Source organism: Gallus gallus, chromosome 2 (assembly GCF_016699485.2).
Source record: "Gallus gallus isolate bGalGal1 chromosome 2, bGalGal1.mat.broiler.GRCg7b, whole genome shotgun sequence".
In the NCBI taxonomy this organism is placed as follows: domain Eukaryota; kingdom Metazoa; phylum Chordata; class Aves; order Galliformes; family Phasianidae; genus Gallus; species Gallus gallus.
Window position 1 is genome coordinate 124,430,688 of NC_052533.1, and position 15,467 is coordinate 124,446,154.

Here is a 15,467-nt window from a genome sequence, read left to right on the forward strand (position 1 = left end):
AATGGAATCTTCTTTTTAGTTAATTTGTAAGGAAAGACATTCTAAGAGCTTGTGCACATTTCTTGGTAATCTTTCATTAAAATTGTATTGATTCACCCTGCATTAGATCTAACTTTGTCTAAGCAAATTAAATTAAACACAAAATACATAGATAGCTAAAGCTGACAAGGCTTATTTGGAAAATAAAAAAAAAGAACAAAAACAAAAAAAACAAACAAAAACGTGTCTTTGACAATTAAGAATCAATCTATTTTCTTATCTATTTCTTTATCTTTGATATAGCTCAACCTTTCCTGTGTTTGTGGGTGCAGTTTGCAAGGTAGTTTTCTAGATTGCCTTCATTTGTCCTAATTAATCACAGCTTCTGTTGGGTACCGAGCCAAGGCCTGTGCTCTCTTGACAGTGCATGCTTGGAAGATTATGGGTATGCAGACTATTTGCAAGCTACATTAAGATATAGTCCACGTTGTCTGATGACAGTGGGGAAATATGTGGTTAAAAATTGGGTTGATTACCATATTCGTGACATAGGTGCATCACGTTATTTAATAAGTTGTTTGTAAAATGTTTTTTGGGGATATGATAAATGTTTGTGCTAGTTTATGCCATTCATCCTTAATCTTAAATCTTGCCTATATTTCAATTGAGAAGACTTCCCTTTATGAGAAAAATTACATTTCTTCTGTTTTTTTCTGTCACAATTTTTAGAGTTTTTTATTGTATTTTTAGTTTTTTACCCCTTATAGATTATAAAGATCTTCTTAGAAATGATAGGAGAGGAAAAATCAGGTAGCCATTACTAATTTACTCATGCAAAAAAGCATAATCTCTTCAATGAGTGACAGAATCAGAACAGGGGAAAAAATTATCATCGTATTGACTGCCTTTCTGCTAGAACAGGGCTCCTTCCTAAGATAATTTATCTATTCTTTTTTCCTTCCTAATATAAATATATGTGTTGAAGCTCCACACTGACAAACTTTGTTAGCATTATGCATTTATTTGGAAATAGGTTCTGTGAAGCAGAAGATTATTAATATCTACTTCGAAAAACTACAAGTATTACTTTTCATATATTCTATTGATCTTAGAATCCATAGAATAATGGAATCCTTAGAGTTGGAAAGAACCTTTAAAAACCATCTAGTCCAGCTTCTCTTCAGTGAATAGGGACATTCACAGCTAGATCAGGTTGCTCAGAGTCTGGTCCATCCTGGGGCCTGGGATCTTAGTTATTGCTAGGAAAAAACAACATTTACTTATATCTTATTTCAAGCATCAGTTGCCTGATTTTATTATCCTTTATGTTGTGGTTTTAAGGGAAGTTACTTGTGAAGCAGCCTGAAACTACAGCCTAGATTTTAACTTCTGTTTTCTATACAGTTTACATTTTGGGCTGCACAACAACTCCTAAAATCTTAATGCAGAATTTAAGTGTTTAAGCCTACCTTGGTTTTTCTCCACCTTGCACCTTTATTAAGCATGTGCATTACTTTCATTCTCATGCTTCTTTGTTCCTCTAAGCAGTGGGCTTATTTTGCAACTTTTAATTTAAAACTTCATGCTAGAGACAGAAACAGAGCTGAGTAGATAGCGTTAGTCATTTAAATAGCCAACAGTGCATACACGCAAAGCATGACAGGTAATCAGCGTGTGCAGCATCTGGACCTGATCAAAACTTGCATCATGGAGCACTGTTAGTGAAATTGCCATAAGCAATCAACAGGGACACTGAATATATCTTGCTCTGTCCAGAGTATTTGGATGGACTCCCCTAGGTGCTGGAGAGGAGGCCCTGAAGAGAACAGTCATCTGGGAAGATTCCTCTTGCTTCCCTTCCCAGCTAGTACTGCATCTTTCTTTGCTTTTTCTTTCTTCCACTCTCTCCTTCTCTTTCCCCTTCTTTCTGTTTTTTTTTTTTTTTTTTAATTCTTTCCTCAGACCTAACATTTGCTGTTAGTTGGTGGATGTCATGTGCTGTGGACACCAATAATGCATCTTTGTGCAAGTTTCTCTCAATGTTTTTGTGCAATTCTCATTTAATTCACTGAATTTAATGAAACAAGAGAAGGAAAGGACATGTATCAGATTTGCTGGAATTTTCTTGCTTCTGCAATCAATTGAAATGTATAAATTACTGATGACACAGATCTTGGAGTACTGATCCAGCTCTCCCAGGTAATTCAGACATTCAAAGTGTAGAAAATACCATATCATGTGATCTGGAATTGCATATTTTGTGATTTGTGAATATAATCTGTTGTTCATCTCAATCACTACAGATTTATGCCTACATATTTGAGAATATCAGATCAGTTCAACTAGAGGCTTTACTTCTCTCCTTGCTGAGCATTGTGGTGCTTGTTCTTGTTAAGGAACTGAATGAGAAATTTCAAAGAAACATTAAAATTGTTCTTCCTATCGATCTAGTTTTGGTAAGTAGGAAGCCAAATATCAGACTTTTTGCTTTAGAGACTTTTCAGTGTTTCAACTAATTCCCTGAAGTTTTCTATGTTTTCTATAGTTGCTCACACCTGCCACTTATTAAATTAATTTTCATGGCTGTATATGAAATGCAATAACAAGAAAGTGCTTGGCTAAATAATTAAGAAAGAAGTGACATATGTTCCCAATTTTTATAATATTTTTACTACTTTTTTGCATAATTACAAGAACATGAAGTCTAGAATGTTAAACTATAAGAAGTTTAATGTAGAAAATGAAAAGTAACTGATATAACTTCGGGCAAGCATTGTGCTGAGTAGTTCTGACTTAGATACTGCATATTATTTATCTGCAGCAAAGTTAAAATACCTAAGTTATTGCTTTCTATAAGTTTACTTACAGTTTTCCTTTCATGTAGCATAGGCTAAATTGAAATTCTCTATTGTACGGTAAACCTCAACTTTAAGGATTAAACTATGGTAAAATAACCAGCTCTAGGACAGAGGTTTCTGTTTTGCTCTCGGCCAGTAAAAGAAAACAAACAAACAAACAAACAAAAAACCAAACAGGCTTATTTCAGAGTGGATCATCACGATTACTTTGTTGTTGTTGCTGAAAAAACTGTTCACAAAAGAACCCTTTTCATGTATAAAATGCTGGAAAATGAGATTCTGGTCTCTGCTCTGTGATCTGTTTCTGCATTGCTCATTAAATAATACCGGATAAAACACAGCAAACCAAGGATGATGGACTACAGCATGTTCCTGTTCTGGGATTTCTGTGGTCAGCTCACAAAAGTATGGGAAATGAGCTTGAACATCCTCAGGGCCAAACTTTCCAATCTCTCAGCAAGGTGTATACCTGCTGAAACATAAATATGAGAGGTAACCACATCTTCTTCTGCTGGGGTGTGCGCTGAAGTCGAGACTGCCACTTGGGATTAGATGTGCTCGGAGAGCATCTGCTGAATCACACACTCAGGTGCACCTCAGTTTTGAATTACTTTAAACTGCTGGCATGAATGGCGGTGGTTTGAGGCACGTACTGCACAGGGACAGTTAGATGATGACCGGCAAGAGGCTTTTCAGACTGATTTTATTAACACAGAGCATCTAAATTCCTCTGTCAGAGTCTTTCCTCAGACATACTTTTAAAATCTGTTATTGTGTACAGATCATTTCTTTTGTCTCACTTCCACATTTACTATAATTTTACTTATAATACTTCCCTGTCTTACTGGATTAGTGTAAAAACACATGCATGAACACTGTCATATTCTCAGCTCTGGTGGTAACGTGGACTATGTGAGAACCTGGAAGCAATAGAAACATAATGTATTTTTTCTATATTGAATCAAATAGATAATTGCTACATCCACTGCCTGCTGCTATGCTGATATGGAATACGTCTACGGGCTAGAAGTTGTGGGGCATATTCCTCAAGGGTAATATGGTTTTTATTAGTTTGTGGCTTCTCAGTATGTTTAGATCTGTGAACAGCTTTGTGAGGAGGTCAGAGTAGTTTTTTGGAGTAAGAAATGGCAAAATCTATCATTTTCATTCCTGACCTTTTTGAATACTCTCTCACAATTCAATCTCACATTAACGAGGTGTATTGATATAGACACAAAAATGCAGACTTTTTTTGTACATTTTCATAGTTATCTCATTACTTTATGCAGTAAAAAGTAGCTACTGTATACCTGATGATGGCTAACGGATGTATGACAGAAAGGCAGTCTACCATATTACTGCTGCCTGTGTTTTGTGTAATGGAGGGCTACAGTGAGATAAGGCCTGCAGATTGCTACAAGGAGTTCTTCTCTACTCATTTATACAATAATTTTAGAAAATGTGGTTTCTGAAGAAAAATAAAGGATTTAGCTATGTTTAATCTATAGAAGAGCATTCTTACTATGGGCAGTGATGTTTTCCTCCATGAGTTTGAAAAGAAGGAAAGAGATATTCAGTATAATTAGCTGTGAAAACAATTAGGTTAGGTGTTAGGGAGAATGTTCATACTCCAAGGGTTGGTAAGGAACAGCACAGCTGTTCTATAATCTCCCTCTTGGAGATTGTAGGATTTCCTTAAGTTTCACAAGGCAAGCTCTGAGTGCATGTGTAGCAGCTTGCACTTATGTAAAATAAGGGAAGTTTCTGAGAGAGAAAATTATTTTTAACTCTTTAGGGTATGCTGTTACAGGCTATGTGTTTCTGAGGCTGAAACAATGTTATGTACTCCTTTTGATATGCACTATGGGCAGTTAAATTGTACTGATACAGCTTTAATCAGAAGATTGCTTTCTGTCTAACCTCATATACCAAGATTCTGTGGTGCTGACAAACGCAAGCAGGAAGCTGGATCCTCCTCACGTATCTTCAGGTGCTTACCTGAAATACCTAACTGCCTCATCAGTGGAGATCATTAGAAACCTGAGGTGTTCTGAGATCTGAGGTGACATAATTTGCTCTCTGGAGAGTCTGACATCTTTTTGTAGAGTACAGAGATAGTTTGGTGTGATTTGGTTCTTAACTGCAGGGCTTTTTTCTAAATCGCCATTAGGTGGAGTAAGTTTCCATACCTACAGAGATGCTGAATACTAACACTGTTCTGATTAATCTAAAATTTAATAAATGTCTTAAGTATTAAATGAAATTAACCATGCTTGTAGAGACTGTTTCTCTTACATTGTCATGAATCGCAGAAGTATTGAGGCTATCTTTATTTTTTTACAGGCTGCCACCACCAAAACTGCCAGCCATGAATGTCCTATCTGAAGTAGTCACAGAAGCTTTTGGGGTAGCACTGGTTGGTTATGTAGCATCACTAGCTCTAGCCCAAAGCTCTGCTAAAAGGTTTAAGTACACTGTGGATGATAACCAGGTAAAGTTCTTTCTCTTTATTTAAGGATACCAGAAGGTCAGTAAGCTTTGATTTACCATTTTGGAGAAGTGTTATCGATGAAAGCCAAGTAAGGGTAAATTCTATATGACATCCTGAGGCCTTCCAGTGATTACTGTGGAACTCAAACCTAGTCTAGATCAGCTCTGTAGAATATCCTATGGATGAGCTACACTTTTTGAGGAAATGCATCCTTCAAGGATAATCTCATAATGCTGCATTTCATGCAGACTGCAGCTAGTTTAGGTGTCAATGTGTTTTCCCAGTGTTTCAAGATGAGACAGCTTCTCTTCTGGCAGCAGAGATCTTAAAGGCAAGCTAAAATTTTAAACCAGTGACTGATTAAGAGAAAGAAATAAATTACGTACTTACAGCCCTAGGACATATCTGATGTTATAAAATAAGTATTATACAGTGAAGAAGTCTCGTCTCAAATTAAGGTCTGTTTTTATAAAAGATGCAGGATGGTTTCAGAGAGCACTGCCAAATTTGCAGCCACAGGAGCTCTCTTAGTAGAGTTTCATTCTGCAGTGTGCTAGCTTAAATAAAAGTGGGATGATTTCTTCCTGTACTACCTCACTACTGGTCATGGTGAGCAGGCAACTTCAAGGCAAGTGGGAATCCATGGAGTCAATAGCTCAAACACTGATAAGAAACACTCCTAACTGGCAATTAATGCAGTGCGATGAGAAATCTGCTCCCAACTTCCTGCTAAATGGTTTGGGATAGATGACATAATGTTGTATGAAGAGTAGTTGGTTTTGCAGCTGGAGACCTATCTGAACATCCCATCTAGACAGATTGGCCTTTCTCCATTGGTGAGTTTCTTTTGCAACTCCTGCTATCATTGGAAAATAAGGCAACAATATTCTCATCTACTCAGGTCTCTAAAAATCTTTTTGAAATGAATACATTGTGCCTTTATTTTCTGTTGGTGCTGCAGAGCAATGTTTTCTAGGGAGCAAAGCTTAGTATGTTATGCCTCAGGGCAGTGTGCTGTATTGCCTGGAGGGCACTAAATTGAGCACAGCAACCTGTGTGTCTTTCTGTACTCTTGGAAAACTTGTAACTTTTACTGCTTAACTACTGGAATGGTGGAAATAACGTGTATGTCTGCAGAGGATAATAGAGCAAAGAACAAAACGTACATGAGAACAAAGCATACAGGGCAACATGGTGGTAAAGCTGCACTGCATTCAAGGGCCAGGCACAGCTCTTTGCATGGTGTCATGTGGGTGTACAAGTCTATCTGGGGACTTTCATGCTGTTGCTCTCTGGTGCTGTGAAGACTGACTCACCATGAGGTGTTTCCCTGGCTGGATATAACATCACATGTGTACCAAGCACTTCTGGCAGCACCAGTGTCTTTGATGCATTGCCCTCAGGAGATGGATGAGCTCCTCCCAGTGAAGAGCAGGAGGCTAGTGCTGGGTAGCCAAGCTGTGCAACTCAGCTTTCAGACATGAGGTGGCTTCCTCAGTGCATTCTTTCTTCTTCTGTAATAGTTGTTCATACATATCTGCATTTTGCTTGTGAAAATACATAAAATGCATTTTTAATGAAAGAGAGCATGCAGATAACATTGCTACCGTATTTCACTTTCACTAATGCACATATGAAAAAAAAAAAATTGGTGGCTATCTTCTTCCCATAGAGTCATAAGCCAGAAAAAACCTGGACACTGTTCAGATCCCACTACTTGAGCCTCTGGCCTGTTGAAAAGCAGATGGGGATCAAGGTGCAGATATTTTTACTGAATTTTGTGTTCAGAACTCAACAGTATCATTTATTCTGTGAAAAAAATGTGTCTCCTGTTTTTGATTAATCTAATCTAATTCAGCATCTCTACCTTTCAAGTTACTTCTGAGTTGTGAGAAGATGTACTGGGAGACGTTTTATTATGTACGTATGTTAGGGAAAAACCCCTAAAAATTATGGCCATCCTCCAGCATGGATAGTGATATCCACATTTGGATAGTGATAGGACAAGGGGGAATGGTTTTAAACTGAGACAGGGGAGGTTTAGGTTAGATGTTAGGAGAAAGGTTTTCACACAGAGGGTGGTGATGCACTGGAACAGGTTGCCCAAGGAGGTTGTGGATGCCCCATCCCTGGAGGCATTCAAGGCCAGGCTGGATGTGGCTCTGGGCAGCCTGGTCTGGTGGTTGGTGACCCTGCACACAGCAGGGGGGTTGAAACTGGATGATCATTGTGATCCTTTTCAACCCAGGCCATTCTATGATTCTATGATTCTATGATCGTGGTTAATACTTTCATTGAGGACTCCTTTGTTGGCAAGAAGCATTGAAATGATGGACCAATAGGAAAAAAAAAAAAGAAAAAACTCATTCCCTTTAACAACTTTGCAGGAATTTTTGGCTCATGGCCTCAGCAACGTGATTCCTTCATTTTTCTTCTGCATACCAAGCGCGGCAGCGATGGGACGGACGGCACTGTTATATAGTACGGGCGCCAGAACACAGGTAATGGGATAGAGTGCAGTTAAGTTGAAGAACAGTGACCACGCTGCTCACTGGAGCTTGCCCTGTTTAATCCACTGCATTCCACCACCCTCCAAAATCCCTATCAATTTTAACCATCTGCATGGAATTACGTCAGTTTGGAAGGAGTCTTAATAGAAAAGCTAATGGCTCCACTTATGCATTTTTACATTTTTTACATTTGATATAAAGTTTAAAGTCTGGTACAGTATGGAGGTGAGGGTGTTGTGTTTTCAGATTGCCCTTTCAGTTTTGTGCAAATTTGTCAGCACTGTAACTAAAGTGCCCTCTAATGGTATCAAGTGGATTTATTGGTACAGGCTGACCTAAAGTGTTGTGTTTTGTTTTTGTTTTTTTTTTTTATAATAATTTGTGATCCTATATGATTTTCAAAAGAAAATGAATGTAATTTTAAGAGTTTTTCCTAGAAGAAACAATGTTCTAACTTCTGTCCTGTGTCTTGGTGTATTTCTTCTGACTCTCACAATGCATTCAGCCCGTAGATATGGCATATAGTTTTTTCAGGAGTGGTTTTTTTTTTGGCTTTCTCTTTCTGTTTGAAATGAAACCCAAAAGTTCCCATGGCAGTACCTCAGGAAACAGGGAATTGTGACTGGAGAAAATGCTCACTGGGGTACTGTAGTGTTGTAACCTGTCCAATCTGTGCCTGGGAGCAAGAGAGGCAGCTAACTGCTGTGAAGTTGGTGTGAGATGGCACCATGTGGGTGAGCACTGAACACTGCCTCTCTGTCCTTACTCTGAAATTCAAGAGCCCATCAGGGCCACCCTGCCATATCAACGCTGTATCCTCAAGAGTTTGCTGCCATTGTCCTTTTATAACTCCTGCCCTTGCCTGTATAAAGGTCATTAATTATGAAAAGAAAGGTAATGAGATGTGACTGACAAGGCAAAGCACAGTTTGTAGGTGGTGATTCTTCCTGTCTATATCCTGCAATTGTTTCTCTTGCAGACACCACAGTACTAAGAAATGATGCAGAGTTTTATTTCAAAACTATGCATGTTAATTACTTGCTAATTAGCCCACACACTTCTCTGAACTCTGTTAATCAAATGAATAATTTATCAAATAATCATCTTTAAAAGCATTCATATGCAAATAGTTTAGCTGCCATTTTGCTATTATCCACTTCAAATTTTTTGAGTTAGCTTCAGTGTTGTACCATGTGCCCTCGCCATCACTGACATTCTCTTCTGTTACCTGTTCGTATCTTTCATTTCCAAATTCAAGTTTTACTGCATCATGGCTTTTCTAAGAAAGCTAATTAATCTGAAGGTGTCTAGGGCATCTGAGCACTTTGACTCTGGAACATATTGACAAAGACCCCAGTAGAAAGTCATTCAAGATATAAGGTGGAAAAAGAAACCACCATGGCTTGAAGTCAAGGTGGGAAGTCCATGGTAAAAATAATGAGTATCTGCTAGGTTTTATCTAGAAGTTTTGTAGTACAGCAGAGTTTGCATCCACAAATTAGTGTGTGTTATGCATTAGCATTATGACAGTACTTGAAATTATAATATTTTCTCACCTGTCTTCTTTGCCTATGTCTTAGAAAGCAATATATTCGCTCCTGCCCATTCTTTTGGAGCTGTCTAGGCAGAATGAACAACTAAGAATATCTGTCATAGATGTTTGTCAGATCACAGACAAAAAGAAAAGCAATGGCTTGCTTTGAATACACAAAGAGACATGACAGAAATGTTCCCTTATCTAAGTGGTCTTTTCCAACTTTAATGATACTATTTATTTACTATTTCTTTATTAGCAAGACCAGATATGTCGTACTTTGTGAACGGTCAGAGTGGAGTGGGAGCCTACAATTTTAATGTAGTTCTCTATCAGATTAATACAAAGAGTACTGTGAAGTAACGTATAATCTGTAGACCATGTGTTTGTCTAGATTCATGTTACTTTCATTAATTATCGTTATATAATTTGCTGCTGCATTTTCTAAAGCAAAAGTAAAATCATAGCTTCTATAACAGGCTGATCATTGGTGGTTTCTCAATGGACACAATATCTTCAAGTGCTGATCCCAGTGAAAGAAGTTAGAAAACTTTTCAGGTGCAAACATCACGACACAGTTCATATATAATTTCTGCTCAGTGCAATGCCAGATCTATGATTCCATGCAACACAGAGTGCAGTTTTGTAAACATGTTACAGAATGACTGTATGTGCTGCAATACATCTAAAATGAGCTGTTACACAACACATGTGCAATTTAATAACTCTGTACGTGGTGCAGTGGTTTGTGCCTGCTGACATCAGGGTCAAACACAGATACTGGTATCCCTTACTGTGTTTTCACTGTAGTTGTGTCCAGATGACTTATCTTCCTTGAAGTATCTTCCTTCTCTGACCGTGAGGTCCTCTGGGATATGTAGTTCTTCTCTTTTGTCCATGATGTTATGATGTGGAATACCAATAGCAAAGTTACAAAACCATGACAAGTTGACTAAAGGTAATCACCTCAGATAAAAACTGAAATTACTTACTTAAGCAACCTATAAACACCTGGCATCTCCAACATCTCATTCTTGCCTTTGTCGACAATATTTGGCAATAAAGCTTTTTACTTTTGTGTGTGATTGAGTGATTGGATTTTTGTGCTTATTTGTTTTAGGTGGCTTGCCTTATCTCTTGTGCATTAGTTCTTGTGGTGATCTACACAATTGGAGCAATGCTGTACTGGCTGCCCATGGTATGGTACCTATCTTTTTTTTTTTTAAAGATCACTTCCAATATTTTATAAAGACTGAGTTTCTTTGTGGGAAAGATGGTTCTATATCTGAAACAACTCTCTTTAATTTCAATGGGAGAAAGAATAGAAAGGGTAGAACGTGTCTCAAAATCATAAAATATAGAGTTGACTGCATAATACACATAGAGTTTACACATACATAGCTCCATATATAGGCTATCACATAGCTATAAAATAAAACATTTCTCATCTACTTACTTTTGGCATGTAGTTTGTGAGAAATTTACATCCAGATTGTTATGGATGCGAATTGACAGATATGAATAGAAATTAATGAAGATCCACAATTTTACTCCAGTAATGCATATCATTTTGCTTTTCAAATAAATGTAACACACATGATTGAAGATAGCGATCTTAGCTTAATTAAAGTTCTTTTATCTCTGTCATGGAATGCACCCTTTACATTAAGACTGTAAAGCAGTATGGTCAGGTTTTTTTGCCCCTTCCCTCCTCCCTGTTGCAAGTCACTTTTTCTCCATCCTTCTTGAGCTCCTGAAGACTTCTTCATCCTCCTCCTCCTCTTTTCCAACTTGGAGAACAATAATTTATTGTGCCCGCCACAAAGCAAATGGATTTTGTTGTTGTTGTTGTTTTTTGTTTGTTTTTCCTTTGAAGTCTTTCCCTAGGTGATTAGAAAGGGGAATTGAATATTTTCACTGTGGAGAATTTGAGTGCTTATTTGCTTTGGAGTCCCTCAGATTGTGGTCATATGTCATTGATCTGGCAATACATGGAGAATCTTGGGATGTCTTAAAGTTTCTGTCATTTTCTCATAGTCAGGAGCCTTCTAGAATGACTTCAAGAATGAAAAATTGGTTTTGATACTATTATTGTTGCATCAGAAGAATACTTGTTCTTTATACCATTTTTGAAACACTATCACCAGATTTTCAATAACTTGCTTTTAATATTGATTGCTGGATTTGAGCAAGAACATTCATCTCCTCTACCAATTCCATAATGAACCTTTCTTTTTTTTCTTTTTTTTTTTTTTCTCTTTTTCCAGTGTGTGCTAGCAAGCATTATCGTTGTGGGCTTGAAGGGGATGCTAATGCAGTTCCGTGACTTAAAAAAATACTGGAATGTGGATAAAATAGACTGGGTAAGTGAGACCTAACCTTAGGAGGTTTTCCTGAGAGCCATTAAAAATACTTGCTAGATAAGCTGTAATAGCTGTGTGGCCCTAGAAGAGATTATTGCAAGTCATTGTTATTATTATTTTTTTAGTATTATCAGCTTAATTTTTGTCTCACAATAGGAGCATCAGAAATATCAATTGTCTGCACAAGAAAAAAACAGAAAGAAATTCTGACAAATGATAAAGATCACAGTTTAATGCTGAAGATGTATACACATACAGATCTGGGCAGATACGTAGCTAATTTTGTATTCCTACTCTGGCCAGTTAGTATGCTTTTATCATTGTATCAAAAAGATCTCATTACCTTTGTTCTCTGTGTATATGGAATGACTGTACAGGACAAACAGAACTGGAAACACTAGAGATGCAGAAAGATGTATGTCCTAGGATGATGTTAATAAATTGCCTCAGCTCTTCAAGATTTTGCAAACAGATACAAAAATGTATTCTTTTATCATATGAAAGATTCTGCAGTATGAGAGATGAAATAGAGCAGAAAGAGCAGATAGACAGAAAGAAACAGTGTGAAAATACAATTTAATACAAGATATCAGCAGTCTGACATGCATTTGCACAGAATTCCTGGCAAATGTTAAAGATGAGTCATGTTTAGGAAGACACCAAGATTTCTCTTCCATGGAAGTTTTGAATGCATTGTTCAATTAGCAGAACCCAGGCCTCTAACTGCTTTCTAGCTTGTATAAACACATTGACATCCTCTAATGATTTTGTAACTCCTGTTTATGCAATTTCAATTAGCAAATACTCAGAAAGGTATTTTTGGCCCTATTCCCCAGTTCTATGGTGGGAGGTAAATGTTTCTGGAGATAATATTGGACTTTGTTGGACTCTACAGTGACTTAGCATTCTCCTGCAGTAATGGTCACTCCAGCTGATTAAAACATCTATTTTTTTATTTTTATTTTTTATATTTTTGTTGAGTACTGAATTTCAGTGTGGAAAGCAGAGTTGTGTGAGCCCTGCTTTGTTCAGATTTGACTGCCTGATGTTTCTCCCATTCCATGATAGACAACTAGAGTTGAATGTTTTATGTCATCCAGAAGAGCTCTGTCTTTCATGAAGTCTTACATTCCTCAAACAGCAAATTTCTGAATATATTTTCCTCTATCTGTGCTGTATGTGCTCTTCATTCTAACCCAGTGATAAAAACATTGGATGGTGTGGATCAAAAATTATTGGGGGGATAGTGGGACTCAGAAAAGTGGTATGAGGGAGCTATAGCTCCTCACTGATACACTGATTTAATAAGTGATGTTTTTCAGCAGAATATTCTGCTCGACTTGATGCATTTTTATAGGTAGAGTAACCTGATTGATTTTTGCTCTTGTGATTTTGACAGAAGGATGAGTGAATAGTTATAACATCTCTGGCATCTGTTATGATTTTTAAGATAGGTTACAGGGAGGGAGAGCTTCCTGGGTTTATCTTTTTGACTGAATATACTTGAAAAATGATTTATCTTCCAGTAGTTGTGCCATCAGTCCTTAGCCTGACAGGATAAATCATCTTGCTTTGAACAGCATTAATCTAAAATAAAACTACAAGCATTGATCTTACATTGCTGCCTAGGCTTAGGAGCCCCACTAAGTACAGTGACTTGAATAACTTCAGTGGTGTTGATTTTGGCCTGAAGGATTCACCCCAGAACTGACAGCCTTTTGGAAACAAATCAGTTCCATTACCCAGGCTATCCAGAGCATTTTGAAGAGAAAAACGCTGACGAAACATTTGGAAATAATTAGCAGCTGTTCTGGAAATGATTCTTTAAAGGATATGTATTATGTAACATAGGAGATAGGTTTGTTATGCTTATGTGTCTGGCAAATAGTGCATGGAAACGGATCATTACAGTTTTTGTTACCTTGTTCCTTCACACTTAAACTTCTTAATGAACATGAGCAGGATGAGTAATACTTACTGTTTGATTAGTGACTTATACAGCATAATCCTTTGACATATAAAAGTTAGCTTGAAATCTCTCCATTCAGCCATGGATTGCATTTTCTTGCAGATTTAATGTTTAGAAGCAGCCAAGTTTGAAGGAGCAGGCTGATATTCCTTATAACACAGGCTGATGTTATCAGCTTAATATTGCTACACATATTTGTTTCAGTTTTCTTTCAATTTGTTTTTGTATCAGCCCTCAGGAATATCCTGTTCTTACATCCCATCTCTCAAATCTCATTCACCTTCTTTCCAGCTAGAACCCCATGGTTCTTGCTCTGGAGTCCTTTCCTGCCACTCACAACTTTCACATGAAGGTATCTTTTTTTCAGTGAAGGTTTTCTGTCAGTCCCACCACCTTCTTAGATGACTTCAGTCATTTCAGATCTAAGCTTCCCCAGTTCCACTGATATTTATTTTAAAACAACTATACATATACATAACTGTATGCAATACAGCATTTCTTCTTCCTCTGATATCTTTGTATTTTGGGTGCTTCCAAGGTGTTGTTCCCCGAATTATCTGTGTACACTGACCTGGAAATGACTTCCTCTTTCTGGAGGAATGAATTTTTCCTCTTTTTTAGGGAACAACCAAGAAGTTGATCTGGACTTCTTAAGTGTATCTCTCTTTTCATGTTATCAACTCAAGAGTTGATTTCCATATCCTTCCTACAAGCCTAATTTCTTCTTGCTAAATAAGTTCCCCCTTTGTTATGTTATGTTCTTAAGGCTGAAAATCCCAGATGAACTGAAGCTATTTAAACTAGGCAAAGACTGATAAATGAGTGCCAAAGAAAAATATTCTTTTTGTTGTTAACTGTTGGACTTAGAAATGACCAAATGCAGGGAAAAGTATTTCAGTTAAACAATTATATAAAAGAGATTTAGAGTATTCAACAGAGAAACATTACTCAATTTAAAGAGAAAAAATATTAGAAATTAGAATCATAGAGTCATTAAGGTTGGAAAGACCACTAAGATCATCTAGTCCAACTAGAACCCATGCCTGTGACTGCTCATATCCTCCAGGGATGGTGACTCCACCACCTTCCTGGGCAACCTGTTCCAATGCCTCACCACTGTTTTGGAGAATAAATTTTTCCCAGTATCCAACCTGAACCTCCCCATGCACAACTTGGGGATATTATCTCTCATCCTATTGTGGTTACCTGGGAAAAGATGCTGACCTCAATCTCACCACAACCTCCTTTCAGGTCACTGTAGAGTGATGAGGTCTCCCCTGAGTCTCCTCTTCTCCAAACTAAACAGTCACAGCTCCTTCAACCACTCCCTGTAAGACTTGTGTTCCAGACCCCTCACCAGCTTCACTACCCTTTTCTGGACACAATCCAGGGCTTTGATGTCTTTCTTGTACCAGGGGACCCAAAACTGAACACAGTACTGAAGGTGTAATCTCAGCAGTGCTGAGTACAGAGGAACGATTACCTCTCTGCTCTTGCGAGCAACTCTATTTCTGATTCAAGCCAGGATGCCATTGGCCTTCTTGGCCACTTGGCCACTTGGGCACACACTTTCTACCCCCAGACAGATTGACACTTTCTCGCAGCTTGGTGTCATCTGCAAACTTATTGAGGGTGCACTCAATGCCCTCATCCAGGCCACCAATGAATATATTGAACAGAACAGGCCTCAGTACCATTCCCTGGGGAGCACTACTCATGATCCGTCACCAACTGGTTTTAACTTCATTCACCACCACTCTCTG

The 15,467-nt window shown here is 37.7% G+C and overlaps 1 protein-coding gene across 14 annotated transcripts in view; it reads left to right on the forward strand.

Moving 5' to 3' along the window:
• Positions 1-15,467, forward strand: part of SLC26A7 (solute carrier family 26 member 7) — a 68,746-nt gene that overhangs the window by 29,338 nt on the left and 23,941 nt on the right. For all 14 annotated transcript variants that reach the window (XM_025148037.3, XM_025148040.3, XM_046937890.1 and 11 more), the window contains 6 exons: positions 2,283-2,435; positions 3,807-3,889; positions 5,181-5,328; positions 7,716-7,829; positions 10,493-10,570; positions 11,640-11,735. In XM_025148037.3, coding sequence (XP_025003805.2) covers positions 2,283-2,435; positions 3,807-3,889; positions 5,181-5,328; positions 7,716-7,829; positions 10,493-10,570; positions 11,640-11,735 — 672 coding nt within the window. The remainder of the gene's footprint in view (positions 1-2,282; positions 2,436-3,806; positions 3,890-5,180; positions 5,329-7,715; positions 7,830-10,492; positions 10,571-11,639; positions 11,736-15,467) is intronic.